We start from the raw sequence: 25,741 nt of genomic DNA on the forward strand, positions 1-25,741 counted from the left end.
CATTGAAAATAAACATTGCAAATAAATCTCAATGTGTGATATTATCGATTTCTTTTATACAATAAGTAGTTTTAAAACTGACTAATAAAGTATATCAAAAGTTTCATGTTTGAATTAGGGCTTCGGCAAATTTCAGCTACTTTTCAAATTCGCTTTGCACATTGTACATTTAATTCTTTATATGTGATTGAACATGTATGTAATTGTATATTAATCAATGAACGTATTGAATTGAAAATGGTTTGAAACGAGAAGAATTACGATTGCATCGCTTGAGCCATCTGATTGGTGTAAGTACGTAAGTACCGTTGTGTGGACATATATTGATAATATAACATAACATAAAGATTTTTTATAGTGATCTAAGAAGACCTAGTCTATGAAAGGACCACACTAAGACTTTTTTTAAATCCTATTTTGTCAAGTTTGCTTTAAAGTTATTAGTTTTTTCTGCGCATATTATTTCATCTCTAAGTTTGTTCCAATCGCTGACAACTCTGCAGCTAAAAAATTTTTGCTTTATCAATCCTGAGCTTTTTTTAAAGATCTTATGTTTATGCCCCCTTGTTTCACTGTTCGTCCTTAGCACAAAAAATTTTACTGGTTCCAAATTCTTCTTCATAGTGATGATTTTGTATGCCTGAATCAAATCTCCTCTTGTTTTTCTTTTTTCTAATGTTGTCAAGCCACAAACTTTTAATCTGTCTTCATATGACATACCGTGATACTCCTTGATCATTCTCGTTGCCCTCCTTTAAATATTCTCTAGCACATAACTTTCCTTTTGTAAATCTGTATTCCAAAGCTCCAATTCAGGTCGAACCAGTAAACTTATACAGGTTTAATATGACGATCATGTTTCTGCTTTTTACTGTTTCTTTTTTATCATACCCAGGATCCTGTTGCACTTTTATCTGCCTCGATATTATACAAATGGCTGTATATGTACGTATGCAATGTAAAGGCAACAAGAAAACATAATGAACGTATAATCATAGTACGTGTGTGTATGTGTGCGTGTGTGCGTGCGTGTGCGTGTGGGTAAGTTGGTTGTGTGTGTAATTTATTTCATCTAAAAGAGCACACTCAATTATATCCATCAGTTTTAATGCAGCGCAAGAAAATGTCATTACTTCTACTTCGTTCAACACTGTTGCTAGCACTGTATTACATTCATTCATCCATCCATTCATTTATCCATCCATCTGTCTATGCGTTCATCACTCACTCAATCAATCCATCCATCCATTTATCCATCCATACATCTGTCTATGCGTTCATCAATCAATTCTACCATCCATCCGTCCATCTATCCATTTATACATATATTAGTCTATTTATTCTGACAATTAATTCATCATGAATTTACAAATAATTCCAACGTTCGACGATATATGAAATCTAATTTATATCCTAATTTTTTTTTGTGCTTGAAAAGTCCGAATGTTATTTTCATCCGAATGTTATTTTCAACATCCGGATACAACTACTACTACAACTACCACTACTTCTACAATTACTACTACCATTACTACTACTACTACTACTACTACTACTACTACTACTACTAATAATAATAATAATAATAATAATAATAGATGAAGCCTTTCTGTGAATAAGCTTCCTTTTTCAAAATGAACTGGTGAATGAGAAATAAAAACCATTTCATATGGAAACACTGTAATGAATGGTAATATTAAAAATTTAATTTTTTCAATATTTTCATAATATATTTAATTATTATATTTCAACTTATATTATATATTTTCAACAACTTAGTTAAGTTTTTTAAAAACAAATATTTATAATTTTTCATTTAGAAAAATTGAATTCTGAAAAAGATCTTCTATCGCAGAAAGCAAGCATTAAAGCAGGGGAGGGCAAACTTTTTGCTGTGAGAGCCGCATTGGGGACAATTTTACCTTTGAAGGGCCGCATATGTACTTAAATAGCAAAATTTTTCGACTCAGGGGAGAATTTTTTAAAATATTTGTGGCCCCTTTTTTGGTCATAATGTCTAGCTGACAACCTTTTTTTTAATTTGCCCACCCATTCATTAAAGTATCAACTTTTAGCTGGAATTATTGACAAAATCATCAAAGCTCATAGGTGTTTATAAGTACGATACGTATGCGTTTAATGTTTCAGCTAGGATACCCAGTGCTTACAAACAAATACATGAGCGCAGAACTGTAATTATATACAAATTTGTATTTAAACAAAAAATACATACAGCAAAATCACGAAACATTTCATATTTTCAACTTAAAAATAATTACCTTTTCGCAGCTAATAATGATTGAATTTGTTTCAATTGTTATATAATTGTCGTAATTAAATGAGTTTAAAAGCTGTTGAACATTACCGAAATAGTTCATCTGTGAATGTGGAAAATTTACACCAATGTCTTCAATGGAATACATAGAAAGAAACACATTAGTACGTATTGAGTATGTTTAAATGTGTGTGCCACATGTTTGAAGCTAAGCATGTTTTATGTCGACACTTAAGCATGTCCAATCATTATGGCTGCAATCGTCGGAGAAGACGTGAGTTTAATTGGTCGTTCGTTCGTGTAAATATTCCTCAATGATTTCTTCGGAATATGCTTCGCGTGGTATCAATTTCATTTATTCTATGCCTATTGAAACCGAGGTTTGCATGGGTCGTAATATTGCGACTACCAATGAAAATCTATGAAAATAATGACGCAAGATGTTTTATCATATTATATTTAATAGTTTTTAGTTATCATTTCACGATTCAAGCATTTCATTAAAAGCCAAAATTGAATCAATTTATTTTAAACTTTTCATAAAGTTACAGTAAAAATTTTGAAAAATTTTACAACAAATTGTGGTTTAAACAGAAAATCTGTACTATTTATTGAAATGTCTTTGTCCCAATTTTTCCGAAATGGATTTTTCAAACCTTTAGACGCACCTTAAAGATGTTTTAGGGAAGTCCGACTTAATGATTTCCGCGAACAATATGAATGCCTCTGCGTTTTTGCCTCTGTATCATATATGTATGTGAGTGTGAGTGTACTATGCGTTTTTGTGTTTGTGTGTGTTTCAGGGCCGTTCTTTAGAAACTGGAGGTCTTAGTCAATTTTGTGACCAAAAATAAAATTTGAAAATATTTGATATCAATGAAACTTGCATAAATCTTGTTTTTTCGCTTCATTTTTGCGCATTCAGAATAAATAAATTAATAATACCTGCTATGTAAAAGATGCAATGAAATATTTGGCTAAAGACATTTTAGAAAAGTTACCCAGCAGAAAAAGTTCATAAGTTTATTGTAAAATATCCATGTTCCATACTTACAAAACGGTTTATTTGACCTAATGATCACTTTTTGTTGTTGTTAATTCTTAGTCAATTCTATTTTGATTATTTTGTATGAACATTTTTATATTGAAACAATTTAAGCACCATCTATAGTCTTAAGTATGACTGCAACATTTTTATAAAGTTTGTTTATATCAGTCACTATCCCATATGTTGAATCTATTAGTTAATGAGAATAAATTATATTTGTTTATTTATTATCTTAATTGGTCGTCGTACTATGGTAGTGAACTAGAACAATTGGACATTTTCTTACTAAAGTTATGGACAGTTAGAGGAGAGTTGATCGGCTTCTCTTACTTTAAATTATCGAAATATGTATATCATATTGCATTCTGAGTATTTTTTTTTATTAAGTTATCATATCATAACTAAGTTTCAGATCATAAAACTTATATATAAAAATGAACGACCGATAATTCTGTAAACTCCTGTATATAGGACAAGAATCAAAAAGTCATTGTCAGAAAGTTTAAAAATGTTTTCAATGTTTGTTAACAATTTTTCATATAGACTATGTAAGTATAAAAAATAGAGTAGAGTTATACAGGCTAGATAAGAAAGAACCAATGAATATATATATATATATATATATATATATATATAAAGAAATGGAAAGAACTTATAAAAGATAATAAAAAATTAATAGTCTTTGTTTCCAATATGGCCTCGCTCGTACATATTTGTAAAGCGATCTCAAGAAAGTAAACAAAGTCGGATTATTTTGATTAATTAGCGACGCTGTTAGTTTATTTTTTGCTTTAAATAATTTGTTCTCAATAAATTTATTTTGTTATTTACACTTTTCCTAGTTACAAAAGCTCGTATTGGATCGTTAAATTTAATTTTTAATTTAGCATTAGTAAACTAACTAATGATTAACATTAAAATTAATAAAGGGAGATCACATTGAAAAATTTGTTTTGTTCGTTTTTAGTTTTATGTTTTTTGATTAAATAAACTTGGCTAGGCTAAAAATTAGTTGAGAAAATTGATCACGTTGAGTTGAATTAAAATCATTATCAGTGTAATAAATAAATGAACTTCAACAAATTGAATAAAATGGATGATAATGACAATGTGGATGCTCCTAAAGTTGTAATTGATAAAAAGGACGAAAATGATGATAATCAAAAATTGAAGGATATGAGGTCGACAGAAGAGAAAAATGAAATATTTCAGGAAACAAATTCTAAATCTCGAAGTTGCAACAAAAATGGAAACAAATACAAATCTCGTAAAAGTAGAAGTCATTCAAAATCGAAAAGCAGTTCGAGAAGACGTAGTAGGTCTAAAGAGAGAAAAGACCGAAAACGTTCAACAACTCCGGAATACAGGAGAAAGAGATCTAGATCAAGAGAAAGACGAAGAAGTAGAGATAGAAGAAGTCGTTCAAGGGACAGGCAACGTCGTTCTCGTTCTATTCGAAAACGATATAGATCTAAATCAAGAGATAGAAAAGCTGATGAAGCCGTAAATTCAAATGAGAGAACTGTTAATGGTAATAAATCTCCAACAAGACGAAATCACAGGCATTCCAACTATAAATCTGACAGAAGACACAGAAGAAGTAATTCTAGAGACATTGAGAGGAGACCATCTGATGGAGATCGAAGATATCGTGGTTCTCCTAAATATGAATCTAACTATGATAGGTCTAATAACTATGGTGAAATTAGAAGAAATGAATATTCAAGTAGTCAGAGAAACAACTATCATCGAGATAGAAATTATAGCAGGCGATTCAATGATGATCAGTTTGAGAAGAGTGATGTCATCAATGATGATATCAGTACTAGAAAAAGAGATGAGCCTTTATTTGGGATTGATCTTTCAGAACAAAGTAAACTTTCTGACAAAGAGGATATTTATAATAATAGTTCTACAATACCAGTACTGCTTTCATCTTTAGATAATCTAAATAAAAAAAATCCTCAACACTCAATGGAATCACAACCTTCAAACTTTGTAAGACCTGTTATTATGTCTGCCAATGATATACGCTTTCCACCTCCTAGATTAGCAACATCACAACCAAATTTAGTAAATTTTAAAGAATTATTGCCAAATATGAGAGAGCCTCCACCTAATTTTTTGGCTTTTCGAGCAGATAGCAATTTTCAGGTTGGCATGAATAATAACAATTTTCAAACTCTGCAACCAACAACTCAACAGTCACAAATTATACGTCCTCCACTACCAGTTTTAAATCAGGGTCCTATTAATTTGAGAAATTTTGAACCTAATCAGGTGATAAGACCCATGCAGATGCTACAGGGACCTGGAGCTCGAATAGAAATACCAATAGATTTAAGATTTCTATCTCCAGAATTAAGGCTATCAATGTTTAATACTAACAGTGCTAATCGACCAACAATGATACAACAAAATCAGTTAGCAAACATATTCAGAGGTTTTCAGGTTGATCCTACTCGCATGATGCAACAGTCTGCTGCACAGCCTCAGCAACAACAATCAACGCAACATTTGTTAGCACCACCTCAGAGATTTTTATCGGATGTGAGATTACTATCTGCTAGTAGTCAGCAGCAACATCAGCCTGCAGATGTTCCTCCTCCTCCTCCACCACTCAGTTCATTGATAAATAATAGACCAACATTAGTTCAACATCATTTACCTTTTAATGTTATCAACAATGTATCAAACAAAACTTCAGATGGTAGCAGTACAACAAATGCCGCGTTTCACCCATCTCAAGATCGACATGTTCTACAAAATCAGATTCCTACATCAGATTTTAATGTAAAACCTGAAGGTAACTTGCTTCCGAGAGCTCCCATAATTACACATCGGTTTCCTCCACCCCCTCCACCTCCTGCTCCTTCTTCACTCTCTCAACCATCTTCAACTACTAATAGTTTGGACTCGTTGGGCAGTCAAAATTTGTCATCGACTGCAAATGACGAGAAATTGATTACTGCTATTAAATCAAATGTCAAGCAGAAAACTGCCACAAGTTCTGAATTATATAGCCCAAACTCTTGTGCCAGTGACAGTAGTTCAGTGGATGCTTACACTGAAGCTTTATTTGAAGAACCTTTTGTTGACAATGGCACACCTTTGGAGGAAGAAAGTGATTCTAGTTTGAATGTTTCACAATCAGTTGATGTTCCACATAATGATAATTTAACTTTGTCAAATTTGAAAAGTAATAATGAAAATATAGCTAGTAATGGTATTTTGAAGTTCAAGGATGATGAAAGTTTGATTAATAAAACCATTTCCAATAATAAAGTACAAGATAGAGTAAGCAACATGGATAAAAATACTATTGACAATGAAACTGAACAAAATAAAAGCATGTTCAAAAGTCTTGTTCAGAAAAATCTTGACTTAACTGGAACATTAAATCTCTTTCACGTTAATGATTTAAAGAAAGTTCTTGAGACAGCAAATTCTGCATCTAAGAAATCCACTCATGATATTGAAAACAAAACTCTGAATCCTGCCAAAAATGCTTGTAGTGGAATGGGGGCTGCAAAATTATCTAAGGTTGAGTATATTTTTGTATTCATTTGAGTACTGCCACAATCTAATCTTATATAGACCATTTAGTTAGACCAATTAATATATGAGATTCTGGAAAATTGAGTGAATAATTTAAATTAGCTTATCTTTTTAAATTATGAAGTTTGTTTCTTCATGCATTTCGTTCTTTGAATGATTTCTGTTTATTAATGTTCAATTGCATTTTGTTTATCCATTCATGCGCAGACTCAAAAAATGGAGCAGATTGCTGATGAAGTTAAAGCAGCATTAAGACCTCATTTCTTCAAGAAATTGATTAGCAAAGATGATTACAAAGACATAATGAGAAGAGCTGTTCCTAAGGTTTTTTCTTACCATATTTTTATTTTTTCAATCTTGACGTTGGTGAGATCAATGTTTGTTAGCAGATATCGTAAAAGTTTTAAATTAATTTGGTTCTTTGTGTTATTAAACAGCTTTGACTCTGAAACACTAACGACTGCTTTATTTTAAATTTCATTTGAACTTTTCTTCTTGCCTAATTTAGATATTCAACAGTAAAAGTACGCTGGATTCAACGAGGATTCAAAGCTTCATTCAAGAGTACGTGAACAAAATCACACGAAGCCGTAAATCAGGAAAAATGAAAAATACAACTGCACATGGGGCGTCACATGACAAAAAGCACGCCATTGTTAAAATAAACCCTTAAAGTTGAACTGTGCACGTAGTTTAATTATTTTAATCATTCTAAATGCATGTTTCATTTATGTTTTTTCCTAATTTCGTTATTATTATTGTTATGAGCTTTGGTTTCTAAATCATTACAATGAAACTTGAGTCTCTATGTGCATTTGTTGTAAATAATAATTTAATTGTAATCAAAGTTTTTTTTTGACAATCGAATAAAAAATATTTTTTAGCTACTTTTACAGTTTGTTTAACAACATTTGGTTGTTAATAGTTTATTTTAGTTTATCTCGATTTATTTTTGTTCTGTAAATATTGAATTGCTGAAATGAACTTTTCTGAATGTTATAGATAATGTTTTTCTAAATTGATAAAATAATGGATTTAATCAAGTTCCAACTGGAAAATTTCAAACTTTTCTTTAAGGTATTGCTGCGTTTTAAATAGCAGTATATTTAACTTTTTAATTAGATTGAATTTTTTTAATAAAATTGATCTTTTTTAATAGAGTTGTATTTGTGGAGCGCTCGTTACTACAAAAGAATCCTGATATTATTTTTCACTTATTCAACTATATTGGCTGCCAGTTAGAAAACGCAGTATTTATAATCCCGCTCTACCTGCCTACATAAAGTACTGCAGATACCTTTATATCTCCATCAATTTGCACCTCCTCGTTCATCCAATCATTTTCGTTCGTCATCGTCATAATTTTTTCAGTTGCATCAACTTGTCAAATTATCGATAGTCAACGGAAGCTTTGTTTACAGGTTGCCTTCCACATGGAGTGGTCTGCCTGTCAACATTCGTCAGCAACTTCTGTACATATGATCGGTGGTTTTTGCTTATTACGTCAATTTTTGATAGATATTTTTCTAAAAACTGAGTTTTACTAACTTAACTTTTGATAAAAAATACTGCTCACAATGAGGGGGAGGGCACGACTCCCCTACATCTGCCACAGGTTCACTTCATTCATTAGATTATGTTGTTGATCATTATTTTAGTAACCTTATTCCAGTTTGCAGAGTAAGCCGTGGAAAAATAATATGACGTCAGCACTTTTAATTCAAACATTTTGGTAAAAAAGAATCGTGCGTTAATAACATTAGGGAGGTTACTAAATTCACTAAGAATAGCGAGAATCTGAACACGTAACATGACCTGATGCGGATTTTTTTTATCCGACTCCGACTCTGAGTTTTAAATATTTTTGTTTGTTTAGAAAGATGCTTTATTGAGAAAAAGTCATACAATCTAGTTCTTTAGTGACTTCTGAAAAAAAGAAGAATTTGATAGTGACCCATGAAATTTAAGCGGTGAAGAAGACCATTCACTAAAGAAACTTTTTATATTTAGCTGACCTTATCCACAGTACCAGATGCAACAGCATCAAAGAAGGAAAACGCCGCTGGATGAGCGGTCTTTTTAGCGACAGAGTGGTTTGGTCGATCATTGGAACGTCTAAGCCCAATTGAGTGCTAAACACAGACGGAAATCATCTCAAACACTTTATATCTCTTTATTATTGGTATTATATAAAAATGGTAGCAGAAATAATTTATTTAATTTGTTAGCTTTTCATGCTGCTTCGTTGCAAATGAACTCATATAAATGGATGACAACCATATAAATTAAAAAATATAACAACTGGGTGTTGCGCGTGATGCAGATTTGATGCGGTTCGAACGTCCCATGTTGCAACGGCTGCGGCATTTTATGCAACAGCTTCATCTCTACCTTACCTTATCTCTATTTTTTTCTTTTGGCTGCATTGTTGATTTGTGCGATAAATCACCTTTTCATGTTTTATGAAGGAATTTCTGCTATTTGCGAACGAATTGAATCGGAAACGCACGAATTATGAAATCGACAATAATAAATGCTTTTTTAGTAATTATCTTGTCATGTGATGAAAACTTTGCCGATTACAACGGTTTGTTTGATACGTCTTCAATAATTTTTTTTAAATTCGTTTTTTTTTTACGATTTTATTTTGTTTAATTATTTTATATATAATAATATATATAATTAGTTTCATAATATAATGATTATTGTTTAAATGTAGACCTGGTTTGTATCAACACCATTATAATTAGGAATTGATTAGCATTAGCAGATTAGCTTGTTGATAATTTGGTATTTTTAATTTATTCAGCTCTTGCTGATTTTTTTTAAAAACTAGATTTTAATTTTTTTCATTAATAAATAATCATAATTTCATGTTTATTTATTTTAGATTCAGTGACTCAGTATGAAGTCACTACTACCACTTCAATGTTTGTTACTGATTCCAGTTCAAACGAAATTTATAATTCTGAGTTTCATGTTGAGGATGACCTTATATCTGAAGCCATTTCCAAACCAGAGTCAAACTCAAATGAAACATATGACAACTACAATCTTACCTTTCCAATCGAGAGTGAGTCCATTGAAAGCCTAATAAGTCCAGAGGTTCCTTCATCAATAACTTTTCCATTAGTAATCAAAAATGTATCAGACATCCTGGAAGATGTGAAGTTATCAACAACCACTTTCCAATCCATTATGAGAGCTGATACAGCTGGATCAACTTTAACAGCAGCATCAACATCGACTCCAATTGCATTGTCATCTACCTTAGAACCATCATCATCAACGACGGTCACCACGATTATTGTAAAAAGTGTTGAGGTATTAATCTTTTGTTTTTGAATTTGTACCATAATTCTTTGTATTCTTTACTCATATCTATATTTGCAACATTTAATACCATATTACGTTTTGTTCAGATAGATATTTTATTATACATCTTATGCATTTTAAATTTTTACATTTGAAATGATCTAACTGCAATAATAATTAATTGCTTCCTTACACAGGATTATCACAAGTACTACAAGTCAGAAATAATTAAGTCTGGTATGGGATCTCAATATTGGATAAGTGAGGATATCATGTACAAGGCAGACAAGCACCACACATTGTCAGAAAGTCATCGCAGTGCCGCAGTTCGTTCTTTCTTTCTTCACCATTCATTCCTACTTAAATCTACTTTTGGTTACCATTTATCAATTGGTTTCTATCCTAATTTATTTACTTTGGTTGATTGTGTATAAATGAGGTTGGCGCAAAAAGTTGATGGCGAAGAAAACAATGTCCTACCTCGGGGAACCGGGACTCTGGACGCAAAACGAAGATTGATTGATTGTGTATAAATTGACAAATGTGTATTTTTTAAAAAGCATCTGAGTAACTTAAAATTTCAAAAAGCATAGTTTTAGGATTAGATTATTTAAATTAATAAATGTTAATAACACTTATGTAATGTAATTTAATTTTCTCCTCAGACCATATCATTAAGTTTCCCATTCACATTTTATGGGCATGAAGTTAATCAGGTCACCATAGCAACAGGAGGTGAGTTGGATGGTTCATTGTCGTCATTACTAACTAAATAAATTTTCTATCCAACAATGATGCTATTAGAATAATTTCAGTTTTTTGATATGATCCCGTGTTGATTGCATGTGAAATCAATCAGGCCAGTATTAGTTACCGCTTGCTTGATTAAGAATTTTCTTTTATCAACTTTATAATAAGCATTTATATTTTTTTTCTTAAATAGTTTCTATTTCTTTTTAAGAGTGTTCTTAGAATTGTTTTCAAATTTGGTCTAAGATGATAAATACAATTTCTTTACAATATTCCTGATGTCCTTAATTATTGAGTTGTATTTTTAGTCCAAGATTTTCAAACCTATATTTTGATTTTCACATTATATGAATTAATTTTGTAAAATTTGCGGTGCTTATCATCACTACAAACGTCATTGCTTTTACCATTTTTGTCATCGGTCATGTTTTTTATATCATTAGTTTAAACTGATGACAATAAATTTTATTGCAGGCTTTTTGTACATGAGCGAATTTTTGCACCAGTGGTTGACGGCCACCCAGTACATAGCCCCCCTCATGGCTAATTTTGACACCCAGATAGGAAATAACTCATTCATCAGACATTGGGATAATGGTTTGTTTTGTTGTGTACTTGCATACTTGCATGGTTCGTCCTCATCTTCAGGCATGCTGCATAATGCCCTGCCCATGCTAGATAACGAAAGCGCATTTTAGTAACATCATTCTCTATCCATCTAATTCCACTTTTCAATTTTTTTGAAGTTAAGTGTGCTTTCCAACTTGCTGAAGGATATCTACATTTTCTCATTTTTAAAATAAAGGAACAAATCTAAAAAATGTAATTTAGTCCTTGATTTTGATAAATTATTAAAAGGTGAATAAACATTTTCAGGATCAATCTTTGTTGTTTGGTGGGAGGATGTCTTCCTACAGGATGAAGTTGATGGTTGGTAGATTGATTCATTTATAGATTGATTGGTTAGATGGTTGGCTGGTCAGTTGATTGATTGATTGACCAGTAAATTGGTTGCTTGGTAAGGGTTTGGAAAATGTTCTCATTAGATTCGCTAGTGGTTTGATTCTCAAATTGTTCTAACCAGAAATATCAAATGTACGATAATTGTATTCCACAGGACATTTTAGTTTCCAAGTTCAGTTGTACAAAAATGGTACCATCGTCTTCAGCTATAAAGATGTAAGAAGCAAATAATTTCATTTTCATATTGAAATTATTTTTGATGATGTAAAATTTCTAGTGATTACATATTAAACCTATGTTGATTTAATTACATTTTTCTAAATATGTCTCAGTCTATCTATGTATGTATCTCTTTCTAACTTTAGGTTTATTTACTAATGTCCATCACAACCATATATCCTCTGCTAAGTGCGTCATGAGTCTTTTTATTCCAACGTCAGGTGCCCACTGTCGTATCTGGAGTACCTTCCCATCGACATCCCGTCAAGATTGGCATGTCAGATGCCTACTATATGGACAAACCAACAAATACTGGTTCTTCATTTTCATCATCTCTTCTTCAGAATATTGTAACTATTTAGATTTTCGATACAAAAATCTTAATCATTCCCATGGGAATAAATTGGAAATTAGACAGCCTAGCTTGGTTAAAGTGGGAAGCTTGAAAATTTCAATTTGAGATAGTGAAATTATTTTGCTGTTGAATAAATTTTGTCGAGTCACTCTTAATTCTCAGTTGTTTGAGAGTTTATTTGTGGATTAGGCAGCACATTAGACACGTTAAATATGTCTACAAATCTGCCGTAAGTTTGTCTAACAGTTATTTAGTAAGCTGTAGGCTGATGAAGATGATTTTAACTATGTCAAAAGAGTTGTATTATAAGAAAATTTATCGATTTAAAAGTTTTACAGGAATGTGTTTGTACTATCTTGTCATTATGTTACTAATTAGAATAGACAATAGTTTTATTTTCATTATTTTTTATTTTTTCTTAAATTACCTTTAGAAAATTATTTAATTTGCAAAATAGTTTGTCGATTTTGTTTTCAATTTATATTTTTAATTAATTCATTTTTTCTAATTTGACCTTTTTTTTGTCAGCCTGGTTACACTGTCCCTTTTGATTTAGTGAGTTTTCAGTTCTGTTTTGTTTTTCTAGCATTATATTTTATAATTTAAACTTGGCTCGCTCGATTGGTCGCTTTATGGAAATAATTTGAAGTTTTTATAACAATTGATGTAAAGTATCTATTAACATATCTATGGATTATATTTGATTTTATACTTCCACATCTATTTTTGTATGTAATATTTTAATTAGAATTATTAAGTTAATCGGAACATCTTAAGTTATTTTCTTAAAAATAATCATGGTATAGCATAAACTTTATTTATTTGAAAACTCATATTAGCAGTTGTGTTTCATTTCGTTCTTCATTGTTAATTGGTTTATTGCACACGCTAGGTTCCTGCTAAGAGCCTTGCACCTTGAAGCTTCATATAAAGTTTGATGTAGAGAGCTATTCACCTGTTTTGAAATAATATGAAAATATTTTTTCCTTAAGTTAATTTAGATGATTTTAATATGTTAAATTTGGTAATTATTTAAGTATTATTTTTGATGAAATGCTCTGTAATTGTAGAAATGAAGCAGAGGACAATCTATGAGTATCACCGAGTGGAGATCAACATGTCACTCATCACTTCCAACACTTCCGTCGTCATCAGCCCACTTCCAAGCATGTTTTTCCTCTAATTTATTTTTATAACGCCATATATTGTCATGCTTTCTCAATTTTCCACTATTAATCTTCATTCCTGTTACTAATTTGTCACTTTCATATTTCAAACTCTATCTCTGATTTAAACTTTTTGTTTACTTGGCTGTCAAACAACTTGTTTCAACTTCTGTAGTGAATTATGATGGAAATAATGACTCAGTCGAATGAATGAATGAACAAACGAACGAATGAATGAACGAACGAACGAATGAATGAACGAACGAACGAATGAATGAATGACAAAGGTTGCATACAGATGAAGAGCTGCTCGGAGTGTGTGTCTGCCTCAAAGAAGATGGATCAGACGTGTCAGTGGTGTCCCACACTGCAGCACTGTTCCGATGGTCTAGACAGGAAGAGGCAGGAATGGATGCATAATGGCTGCCATAAGGATGTAAGTGCTCTCTGTGTTATGTTTTTCATGTTATGTTCTTCATGTTGAATTCTTCTTCGTGCTCTTCAAAACTACCAGAATCATTAACATTGTTTCTAAAAAATCCAAACTGATGGTTAATGTTATGTACCATTGAGGCACAAATTGAGAGTTTGAATAGGAGCAAAAAATAAAATTTCGGTTATTTTCAATTTAACTAACCAAGGATTATGAAGAGGAGCTATATTGCTGATTTTTAAATTATGTAGAATAACTAAAATAATTGAGGTAGAATTGTTTTGTTTTGTCAATTTCTACCGCACGACAAATCCTGTGACAGATGATCAACTTTGAGATATCAATCAGAATTTTTATGAATTTTTTTTAGAAGATAATTGATTAAGCGTTAGATCGGTGAGAAATTATTGTCGATTTCCTACTGGTTGCATTGAAATGTGGTTAACATGATTGTGTTTAACTGCTGAAGTTCATCATCATGATCATCGTCTCATCATCATTGAAGTTCCTGTCAACGGAGGAGCAGTGCAGTCAGTACGTGGCATGGACGTACTCATCAAGCCGTCTGCTCACATCAAACATCATCATCATGATCATCGTCGTCCTCATATTCTTCATGATGATGATGTTGGTACTGGCCTGGCTGACGTATGCATATCGTCACCCCAGCAGCAGATCTGGCATCTGGTTGATTGAGGTTCCTTTGTGTTCCTTTGCAACTTTCCTAAATAACATGCAAGTTATTATGTAATAACGTTATGAATTGAGTCAATTGCTAAAATATCAAGCAAGCAAACAAATCAGTCATCTTTCGTTTGTCATTGCTGGCGCTTGATGAATAATCTGTAACAATAATCAACAGTTTAATCTGAGGCACCAAATTTTGAGGTCGTAAATAGTAAAAACTTTGTCTTGCGAATTCTGCATAAATTCTACTTCAAGCTTGATTTTTTCAAGTTTGCTTTTGGTCGTTTTGTATATTTTCAACTTTGCTATCCAACTTTCATATTTTAAAATCTTTATCTGGTTATGTCTAATGTACTATGCCAGCATTTTGTATCTAATTAACTTTTTATGTCTTCATTATTTTTCTCCCTGTAGACCACTGCATTTGTTTTGAGGAGTCAATTTTATCTGATCTATATATACTCTGCCCATGCTGTCGAAGGAAAAAACTGCGTTTCGCTTTTTACATCATATACCGTTTTTTTTACAAATATCATTGGATTAAAATTTGTTGTACCATTTTTTATGAAAAAATTTTAAATGGTAATAATTTGAAAATAATGACCAGCACCAGCCATCGCAAATACGTCAGCGAGTTGTCAACTTCTTCACCCGTCTGCGGACTTCACTGAATGCAAGCAAGTATCGAGTGGCTATGCAACCGGAAGTCGAGAGTCTTGCTCAGATGTGATTGGTCTCAATGAGTGGGCTAGATGGTTTGGTGGGCTGGTCGCTTGAATGATGGCGGATTATCTGATTGGTCGATTGATTTTAGTTGATTGATTGATTGATTGATTGATTGATTGATTGATTGATTGATTGATTGATTGATTGATTGATTGATTGATTGATTGATTGATTGATTGATTGATTGATTGATTGATTGATTGATTGATTGATTGATTGATTGATTGATTGATTGATTGATTGATTGATTGATTGATTGATTGATTGATTGATTGATTGATTGATTGATTGATTGATTGATTGATTGATTGATTGGCTGGCTGTTTGTGGTTTTATGGTTCATGTCAGTTATGACTGGTTTGTTGATTGAAATATTTTGAAACGTCGAGTGTAATTAATCAATTTATATAAATGACTAACTTTAGTTGGTTGGTTTGGTTGGCTGACATTGAGATGTTTCTAAATATTTTATTTGCAATACGTTCTGAAGATGATATTTCTGAAGTGATCTGAACTTATTTGAGGTAATAAATGTAAAATATTTAAGTGTTATATATCTATTAATGTATTATAAATTATTTTTAAATATTTGAATCATCGTTCTCATTTGCTTGTAATCATACAATTTTTTAACATGACCATCATTTTATTGTTACATTCCTTCAATTGATTCCTTTTACTATATAGACGACATCATGTGCATTGGACCAAGTGATTGATAAGGAGTTAATTAATTGATTAATTAATTTATTTATTAATTTACTAAGATAATTAATTGCATTTATTCATTAGAATTAATTAGTATTTAAATCTCAGCTATGCTAAATGCAACGTATGAAGTGAATGATTTTCGGTGCGTCTTAATTCTTAGATGTTCTTAACCATCATCATCATTTTTCAATCATATCATTTCTGAAAATGCATTCTTATTAATTTGTATATTCGTTTATTTATCATGAAATTTTATTGTCAATATATATATATGACCTAATCGTTGTAAAACATTACACACACGTTTATGCTGTCCAACTTGTTCTTTATGTAATATTGCAATGCAGTTTAATTATTTACACGTTAGGAAGGTTACAAAATCTTTTAAAAATGTATCTATTTATGTGGCACTTTTTTCACTATATTTTTTAAGCAGGTGTCATTTTCGCTTAGTGTTGAAATATTTAAAAGCAGCTACTTACTGAGTGCTGAACTGATGACAAACTTAAGTAGTGAATATTCTATATATTTTTATTCTTTAATTTTTCGATTTTTTTCAAATTTTATTGTTGTTTTAATTTTGAAGTAGGTCGAGGAAAAATACGGCCGATGGCGTTGGTAACATTGTTGTGAATGTTGCTTGTTGATGAAATTTGAAGGGATGATCTATTTGTTACAGCACGGTGGTTTGTATGGTTGGTTGCCTGCCTGCCTGTCTGTCCGCCTGCCTATTCATCTGGTTCTCTTTTAGAGTTGATACTGGTTGAATGAGTTTCTCCCTTTCAGTTGTTTGTGAATAAAAAGAGGTAAAAAGTAAGCCAAACTCGAATGAGTATTTCGACTATCTAATTTTAATATATCAATTTTTGTCAGCAAAACATGTTTTAAATATATGTCTTAATGTTATATAATGTTATATAATATTATATATATATATATATATATACACACATATAGATATATATATTCATATATATATTCACATATATATTCACCTGTTGCATATTTGTTTTTCATTCCATCCAAATTAATGTCATAATCACAACTAGTATGTTGATCAGTTTGTGTATAATGATATGGGTGCATTACATTGTTCATCGGTAAATATCAATAAATGAATGGATATTTATGCGTGTGTGTAAGTGTTTGTGTGAGTGTGTGTTTTTGTGCGCGCATGTGTAAGTGTTTTTGTGTGTGAGTGTCTGTGTTTCTTTGCGCGTGTAATAAATTATTTGTTCACAGAGGACCAATATTTCTTTTTTTGTTTTATGATCTAGCATCCACCTACACTTATCCTGAAAAGGAGTTTTTGTTGTCATTGTGTACAGAATTTTTTCTTGTTTTCAAATGTTGGCTATAATTTTTTTTTCAACAGGTACCAGAAGTAAGTTTCCCACCTTATTGGTAGTTAGGCTCGAGAGCCAGGCAGAATGTAAATGATTGTTGTTTCTCTAGTTTTGAATTTTATTGAGGGCCATTTATTTCGTTTGCAAATTTTCACATATTTTTATTAATTTAGCAGGCTTTCCATTCACCCATCTATCTTCATGCATGCCTCGGTTTGAAAATCTTTAAGGTTTCGATTATTATTTATATAAAGTTTTGATCATTGTTGTTTAACGTTGATTTTAAAAATATTTTTTCTGAATTAAACGAAATAAATGCATCAGTGTATTATAGAGTAGGTTTGTTCCATAACTTATTTTCCATCGAGACTAGTCTATCTACCTTTTTTCAAGTCACTACCAAACAGTTCTCGGACGATAAGTCATTTATTACAGATATGTTTTATCAATTCTCACTTTTATTATATTTTTAAAGATTAGAATTTTTTAAAGTTATTTCAATAGTTTTTTCAATTCACTATAACATGGAAGGAAAGATTTTAAATTATCAACTTGTGTTCGGTTGGTACTTTCTAATTATGCAATCCGCACGCCATTCATAAAGCAATCTATTTAAATTTTTATGGTTAACTTTTTTGGCTGTTTGTAAACTGATTTTTAAGTTTTAATAATGTTAGTAGTACATTGAACAATTTTCATACAAACAATTTTCAAACGTAAAAAAAATTTATTTGTCCATTCTGAATGATTGTACCTAAAATGTGAGCCAGTTGTGTCTGTCTATCTTTCTTCAACGGTAACAAAACATTCCATCCAAAAATTTCTGAGTGATTCAATTCAGCAATATGTTACATGTTATTAGTGAACTTTCTGCGTTTGTTCTTCATGTTCAAGTCCTAATAAATGATCCGCACCAAGTTAAACTGAAGTCATTTTTAAGAATTTGTAAATATTTTACATCAATTATATATACCTTTTAGTGTCTGGTTAAAGTAACAACGTTTATATTTGCATGCGTGTGTATACCATTTGTTTTCATTATCAATTTCTATAGAACAATTTTCAACGAATCAGATGAAAAACTCTATTCTATTGGTGTTTATTATATGCAATGTATAAATTTAAATGACATACACTTTTATGTTCATCAAATTTGGAAGGTTGTACGCTGTATAACGACATTTTTTTGTTTTGTGGGATATATTTTTTGGTTGATGAAATTATTTTTACTTCCAGCATCAACTGGGTTTATTAACATTTTTCATGAAATTTTTTGCAGATGAAAATTCTTCTAATTTTCTCCACTGTCCAGTTTTGGTTGTTCAAATGAATTCACTTAGAAGTAGAACGCTACAAAGTTATATGATGTTTTGATTTTCACTCTGTGTTGATATCAGCATAATTATAATTGTCGTCCTCCTTAACATTGTCGTCGTCGTCGTTGTTGAATATTTTTTATTTTTGTTTTGGCGCGAACACTCTTCATGTGATCGTCCGTCTGAGAATGACGATGTTAAATCATTGCACTAATACAAAGCTTTTGAGGCATATGCATGCTTTCATAGTTTATATCATATAGTTTCAATCAACTTTTAGTTTCAAACATTCCATATAATTCCCTTTTCAAATAATTTTATTTTGTTTCCTTATGATTCCATTTATTCGTGTTGCTGAATGTTTCAGACGTTTATATCAATATTTTGAATCACGATTTTGGAGCTTTTTCTCAAAGATTGAAACTGGATTCATATCATTAACTTTTTTCGCGACTCTAGAAAACGGTTCGGTGGAAATGTTTAACGTTTAAAAAAAGTGATTCAAATCTCTGGAGCGATTTTTATGTCTTAATCGAAAATCAATTTAGTATTTCGTCTCTCATAATTTTGAATAATATAAATATAATTGTTGTTCTTAAATGTCTTTCTTTTCCAAGTAATTGAAAATTATTTAAAAGTGAAAAATCAATTGAATGTCATACGTATGTCGAATTTCAGCAACTTCAAACTCCGAATAAGTGCTGTTTAATATTAATGTTTTTTATTAATTATTTTCAGCATTTAGTTACCCATCAATGTTTTGAAATGAAATAATCCATGAGGTTCAGTCGCTGAAATCTTTTGTTCAGTAATTAGCAGCTGTTAAACTTATTTGACAAGCGGGACGATGACATCATCATAAGTTATGTCACCCATTTAACGAGTACGAAATCAGAATACCGCAAGGTTCATTTTTCCATCATTTATGGTACAAATGATGGCAATTTCAGCTTTCACAAAATGCATACCTTTGAAGAAGCGCAAACAAAGAAGGAATGAATGGGAAGATGCTGAAGTTTGATCAATTCTAGTATTATATGCTCAATTATAAGTTTTAAAGATTAAAATTTAACAAAAAATCGAATTCGGCGAATGTCAGTCGTGTGGCTCGCTAGCAATATCTCTAGAACCCTAGAGAAACAGCTGACAAATTTAAAGATAGTTTTTTCAAAAATCATCGCGAAATAAAAAATACAATTGCGTGCGCAATTATGATTTTCCTAATATTAATAATAATAGTAATAAAAAAAAATAAAAATAAAATAATAATTACATGCAAGATAACATTGAATGTTATTTTTATCGGTTATAAATCATAAGTGTTTTTATAATATAGATCGCTCAGTGGAACTTTCCATTAACATTAGTAGGCACGTACGGTAAACTTAATTTTATCTAAACACTTATTCTTCCATTGCCGTTTGGGTTATATTATCAAAAAATTTTCTTCTTACATTCATTCAATTATATTTATCATTTCCTTTCATTCGTCTGTTTTTGCAAAATCTGTCTGGTATATTTAACTTTTATCTCGAGAAACGTTAAAAATGTCGACAATTTATTCAAAATACGTTTTTTACACTATTATTACCACTTTAAATCTGTTTTTTAATGTTTTTTCAACCTGGTTTTCAAACTTTCAATTTCACTGAAACACGTTTTGTATATTTCAATTTTAATATTTACGATATTTAAGTTTTTACATCTAAATTTCTTACAAATTTTAAAAAATAAACTTTTCGTTTACGTTATCATTTTCATTATAAAAACATGAAACATTAAAAATACAAAAAAAGCTGCCAACAAGTCGATTTATTCAACTCATGAAAATTAAAGGGAAGTATTTATATGATTTGAACAAATACACCACATCAATTTTTCAGAAGTTATTAACCTCGCAAGCTTTCATTTTCTTCCGCAAAGTTTGTTGTGTTCACCCATGCAGTTCACTACGCAATATATTTCCTACTCAAAGTAGTGTTTTGTATATAATATTTATTTTATACACAAAGTAGTTTTTTATATAAAATATTTTTCTTCAGCGTTTTTTGAATGTTTAGTCATTCTTTCGAAGTTCTAATAAATTTGAACCATAAATATCTCACTATAACCGCAAGAAATTGATAGGGTTGAGCATTGGCTGAAAATTTCTAACATATTTTAAAAGATTAGGCAGTCAGGTAGGCTGCAGATACTATCATGAACAACAAATGACTTGAAAGTTTAATACGAACATTTCCACAAAGACGCGGGGACATAAAATAATACAAGGTACACGTTAGCGTCATATAACAGTCATTCATTCCTCTGCTTCAAGCAATTTCTACGTTAATTCATGGCATCATATCAGATTTCCTACAACAACTTCATACATTGATTTGTGTTGTCTATATTATTTTTAAAACGAATCTTCACTTATAATAATAATAATATATAATAAAATATATATATAATATATATTTTATAATAATACGTTTATTTCAATTAAGCTAATTACATATTTTGTCAGTGGGAGTAGGTATGTCGTCTGAAGCCAAAATTTGACCAGACGATAATTGTCGCGTTCAAGTTACATGATTCTTTATTTGTCTTTATGATATTTTATTGAAAAATTAAATTACACGAATCAGTGCTTATTGAAAATAATATTAATTTCAATATTTTTTGTCTTCAAAATTATTCGGATGACGATGTTTACTGAAGCTTCAATGAAATGTTTTTAATATAAAGCGATGAACGAAGCATGAACACACTTATGAATCTTACTGGTGGCGTATTTTTAAACTATGACATATTTTGTGACATAAATTAGAAAAAAAAGATTATTTAATTGGTAATCATAAAACAACAGTAGATCTAATAATGTTATGAAAGCTAAATAGAAAGAAAATTCTCACGAGAAATCATTTGACGTATGGAGGCAACATTTTTTTAGAATGAGCATCATATGTCCTAATGTTTTGAATATTTATTCTATATATATATATACTACATGGTTACATGCTTAATAGCAACAGACATAAAAAATGTTAATTGTATAATTATATGTAGACAGATAAATAGATGTATGTAATATATGTCTCTAAGTGCAATCAACGAAGTTTGCTTATATCAAAAAATACCACAAAGGCAGACATTGAAGATTTTGCTGAGAAGCGAAAGAAGTGAGACCCACTTAGACCTGACTGCATCTATTAGTAGATGTCTTCCCTGCTAAATAAATTTAGAAGAGGCAATTTGCAGTGCTCCATTGTGCTGTGCGTCCTTCCAAGTTAATTATGTCTAAGAAAAATTTATTTTTAATGAATTTATAAAATGAATTTAACTCTTTTCATTTGTTTTTTTTCAAGGTAAAAACTTAAAATAAAATAATTGACATTAAGAAAACATGATACAAATTACGAGTTAGTTTAAGATTTTGTTAGAAAAAGATTTAAATCAAATTGTACAACAAATAAAACAAATTATTGCAAACATAACAGTAAAAAATTCTGCAGAGTTAAAATTTATGACTCCAAAAACAAAATTAAGAGCGACTTGCATTTAGTCAGCCTAATGAATTTTTAGAATCTTTTTCCGTTTTGCAAACTTCAAGAGTGACAGCAATTGATTTGAAAATAATGGGCATAAATTTTATTCGATTAAATCTATCTATTACAAAAAATTCATCCACATTTACGCAAATAAAATCAAAATTAAAATGAATTAAGGGTTGATCAAAGTTATGGAACAACTGAACTCAATTATTTTGATAATTAGTACCACATTTTTTAGTTCTAAAAGCTGCATCTAATATTTATTGTATTAGACAGAACGATCAGTTTAACAAAAATGTTTCAACTAATTTTTAGGCAAGAACTTAAAAAAATTAGATTACAATAGTTTAAAATCAAGTTTGTAATTAAACAAAATTTATTAAATTCTAACTAAAAATTATCCAAAAGTTATCTATTTTAGTTAGCCTGTCAAAATGAATAATGACATCAGTTTTATGATATACTATCCAAATGTTCAACCAATCACCTGAAACTTTTCATCCCTACTTTCATTACGATAAAACATACTCAATCAACCAATTTGTGTTCATGTTCAAGTCAAATAAAATATATGACATGCCGAAAGCATGGCTTGCAATATGCCAGATTCTTGATGCAAATGGTTGGTACGGTTAAGTTAGTATCTAACAGTTGTTTCTTTTATAGGATTATTTATGAAAAAAGTTATTCACAGACAAAATTGTCTAGTTATTTTTATCTAGTTGTCGTTGAATATATGATGAAAAGTTGAAAATATTTTAATTACAAGTCATCACAGACTATTCAATCGCCTGGCGTTATGAAGTGTTTAATTTTATGACCTGTTCACCTTCATATATGTACGCCTTTATGGAGTAGAGGAGGCAGTTGGATAGTTAGGTTGGCTGGAAATGGAAATAGGGGTCGTGTAGAAAAGTTAATACAACTCAAAAATATTTTTATAACTGAACAGAACACGTAGGAAGTTCTGATGCTAAGTGTCAAATATCGGCTCTATTATTACGAGCCCGTTTAAGCAATTTTAGAGAATATTAGTTCCTACTATTCAAGCTTCGACATAGAACTACAAATTTTAATTAATATTTCTTACGACATGAAAAATTAAATATTTAAAAAAAGTTGATGGTTAAGGGTTACGTATACTTGTTTGTAAGTATAACATTGGTTGTTTTTGTAAAATATGTATAGCAGCAATAAATTAAATTAAAGAGCTAAAAGGAATGCGATATGTATGCTCGTTAAGCTGGAAGTGATTCTCTGAAAAAAACTAAATTAAAATACACACAAAATTATTTAAAAACATTAATTAAACCGAAATAATATGCAGTAAAAGAAGAATACTGAGATGGAAAGAATGGAAGAAAATAAAAGAAGTGCTGTCGGTCGAGTATAAAAGCAATGATGCATCAGATGGTTATGTCTTGAACGTGTGTTGTATCAGAGATCGGCTAAAATAAATTCATTCACTCCGTTTGAAGTTTTTATTGTTTTGAAAATATTTCAATAACATCGAATTGATTTCAGTTGAGTTTTATTACAATTAACTGCATTTAAAAAATAATAATTTCAGTATCCACTATCTGTAAAATTGTTTAACATTTAAAATAATTAAAGTTGTATATTATTTGAATGGTAGGAAGTTGTGTTAAAATTATGCTTGTCTACAACATCGTCAGCATTTGTTTGTTGAAGATTCTTGTGAGAGTTGTTTCAGCAGCAGGTGAAGATGAAGGAGACGATGATGAGTTGAATGTGAGTTATAATAGTTTTTAATTTAATTTAATTGTCGATGTATCCATTGTTACCAAATTAATGCTGGCGAATTACGATTGAAACCGCGCAAAAAATATGGAAAAAGTTGTATGTTTAAATTAACAATTGTAAATGCTAGCTGTGAAATTTGTAAATGTAATTAAATTATAAAATATTAAAATTATAAAAATTATTTATCTACATTGAAATTGCTTAAATTGTAAAAATAATTTTAAATTCTTCAAATCGTTATACTTATATTGCAAAAATTGAATGTTAGACATCTTATTGAAAAAGTTATCACAGTTGCATGATAAGTTAAAACAACTAAATAAACAGATAAATGAATAATTAAAAAATCAAATAAATAAATGAAGCAAATTAATGAACAAAAACTAACGGTCAGAACATGACGTATCGCAACACATCCACAAGTTATATAGCAACAACCATTATATCTAATAAGCATGACAACGAACCAACATTTCATGCAGCTGGTGTAACAGCACACCAAGCAACATCACTAAACACATGAAAACGAGAACAATTGAACGATACCGTAACGTACCTTATCGTGTCACACAAAGCAGCATTACTAAACACAATAAAACAATAACAATTGAACTTGCCAACACGCACGCACGCACACACGCACACGAGCGCACACATACATGTGATGCAGCTGACGCCATGTCATTTATTCAGAATTCATTACCCACTATCAATTTTTTAAAATGCAATCAAATTATTGCTAAATCACTGAAATTGCTTTATACATCTCCGCTGAGGCCGCTCCTGGAGTATACAGCTACAGTTTGGAGTCCATATCTAAAGGGAGACATAAACAAGTTAGAGCAAGATCAGAGAAGAGCGACCGAATTGTGTAAACTGAAAAACTTAACTCATTATGACAGATTAAGTATGATTGGTTTAACGACGTTTGAAAAAAAAGAGGAGTCAGAGGTGATCTAATTCAAACGTATAAAACTGTAAATCGCTTAGATGTAATAAACTCGCATGATGAACCGATATTTTTGTTTAACCAAAAAACTGGAGACCATAATAAAAGATTAACAATGGAAAAAGAAAACTGCATGTAAACGTTTTTTTAAAAATCGCATAGCTAATAACTAGAATAACTTATCTCAGGAAGCAATTGAAGCAACAGATTTGAATATTTCTTAAAAACTGCATAGACTCAGTTGTTAGATGAATAATTTGAATCTGGTACAGTCATGTTGCTACTCTAACCTGACTCAATGCACCAAAGTGCATCACAGCATTTTGTTGTTGTCATTATTATTATTGATATATGCATATGCTCACATTTATTTATTTATTTACATATGTGAATTTCTCCATACAAACAAGAAAACTTATTTGCTAGTCACATTATTAAAAAAAACCTTCCCTGCAAAATTAAAATGAATTTTCAGACGAAGTAAAAGCAGATTTTATTTTAATCGTGAATGTTCAATTAATGTTCAATTACAAAGACACGGTCGGTTTATAATTGATTGCTCAGCTCACGCTGGTGAATAATGGGTTTTATTAGCACCTTAGATGGCATGGACTGTGCAGTTCA

The 25,741-nt window shown here is 30.5% G+C and overlaps 2 protein-coding genes across 2 annotated transcripts; both read left to right on the forward strand.

Moving 5' to 3' along the window:
- Window positions 1–4,415: 4,415 nt before the first annotated feature.
- Window positions 4,416–7,554, forward strand: HELRODRAFT_167830 (hypothetical protein; the record flags this gene model as incomplete). Its single annotated transcript, XM_009013561.1, has 3 exons — window positions 4,416–6,866; window positions 7,089–7,205; window positions 7,390–7,554. 3 exons carry the CDS (start codon window positions 4,416–4,418, stop codon window positions 7,552–7,554), a joined length of 2,733 nt encoding a protein of 910 aa, XP_009011809.1.
- Window positions 7,555–7,820: 266 nt separating this feature from the next.
- On the forward strand, window positions 7,821–16,511 carry HELRODRAFT_109381 (hypothetical protein). Its single transcript, XM_009013562.1, has 15 exons — window positions 7,821–7,958; window positions 8,303–8,369; window positions 9,349–9,468; window positions 9,772–10,205; window positions 10,394–10,522; window positions 10,862–10,931; window positions 11,421–11,543; window positions 11,823–11,876; window positions 12,064–12,125; window positions 12,350–12,443; window positions 13,554–13,649; window positions 13,937–14,085; window positions 14,588–14,779; window positions 15,377–15,502; window positions 16,183–16,511. The coding sequence occupies exons 3-14, from the start codon at window positions 9,396–9,398 to the stop codon at window positions 15,497–15,499; spliced, it is 1,599 nt and encodes a 532-aa protein (XP_009011810.1). The 5' UTR covers window positions 7,821–7,958; window positions 8,303–8,369; window positions 9,349–9,395; the 3' UTR covers window positions 15,500–15,502; window positions 16,183–16,511.
- Window positions 16,512–25,741: the final 9,230 nt, after the last annotated feature.

This window comes from Helobdella robusta, assembly GCF_000326865.2.
Source record: "Helobdella robusta unplaced genomic scaffold HELROscaffold_12, whole genome shotgun sequence".
NCBI classification, from domain to species: domain Eukaryota; kingdom Metazoa; phylum Annelida; class Clitellata; order Rhynchobdellida; family Glossiphoniidae; genus Helobdella; species Helobdella robusta.

Coding starts and splice junctions, on each gene's coding strand:
- HELRODRAFT_109381 (XM_009013562.1), top strand. CDS start 9,396: ATGAAATCGACAATAATAAATGCTTTTTTAGTAATTATCTTGTCATGT. Junction 9,469..9,771: donor AAACTTTGCCGATTACAACG/GTTTGTTTGATA, acceptor TATTTATTTTAG/ATTCAGTGACTCAGTATGAA. Junction 14,780..15,376: donor CTGGCATCTGGTTGATTGAG/GTTCCTTTGTGT, acceptor AATAATGACCAG/CACCAGCCATCGCAAATACG.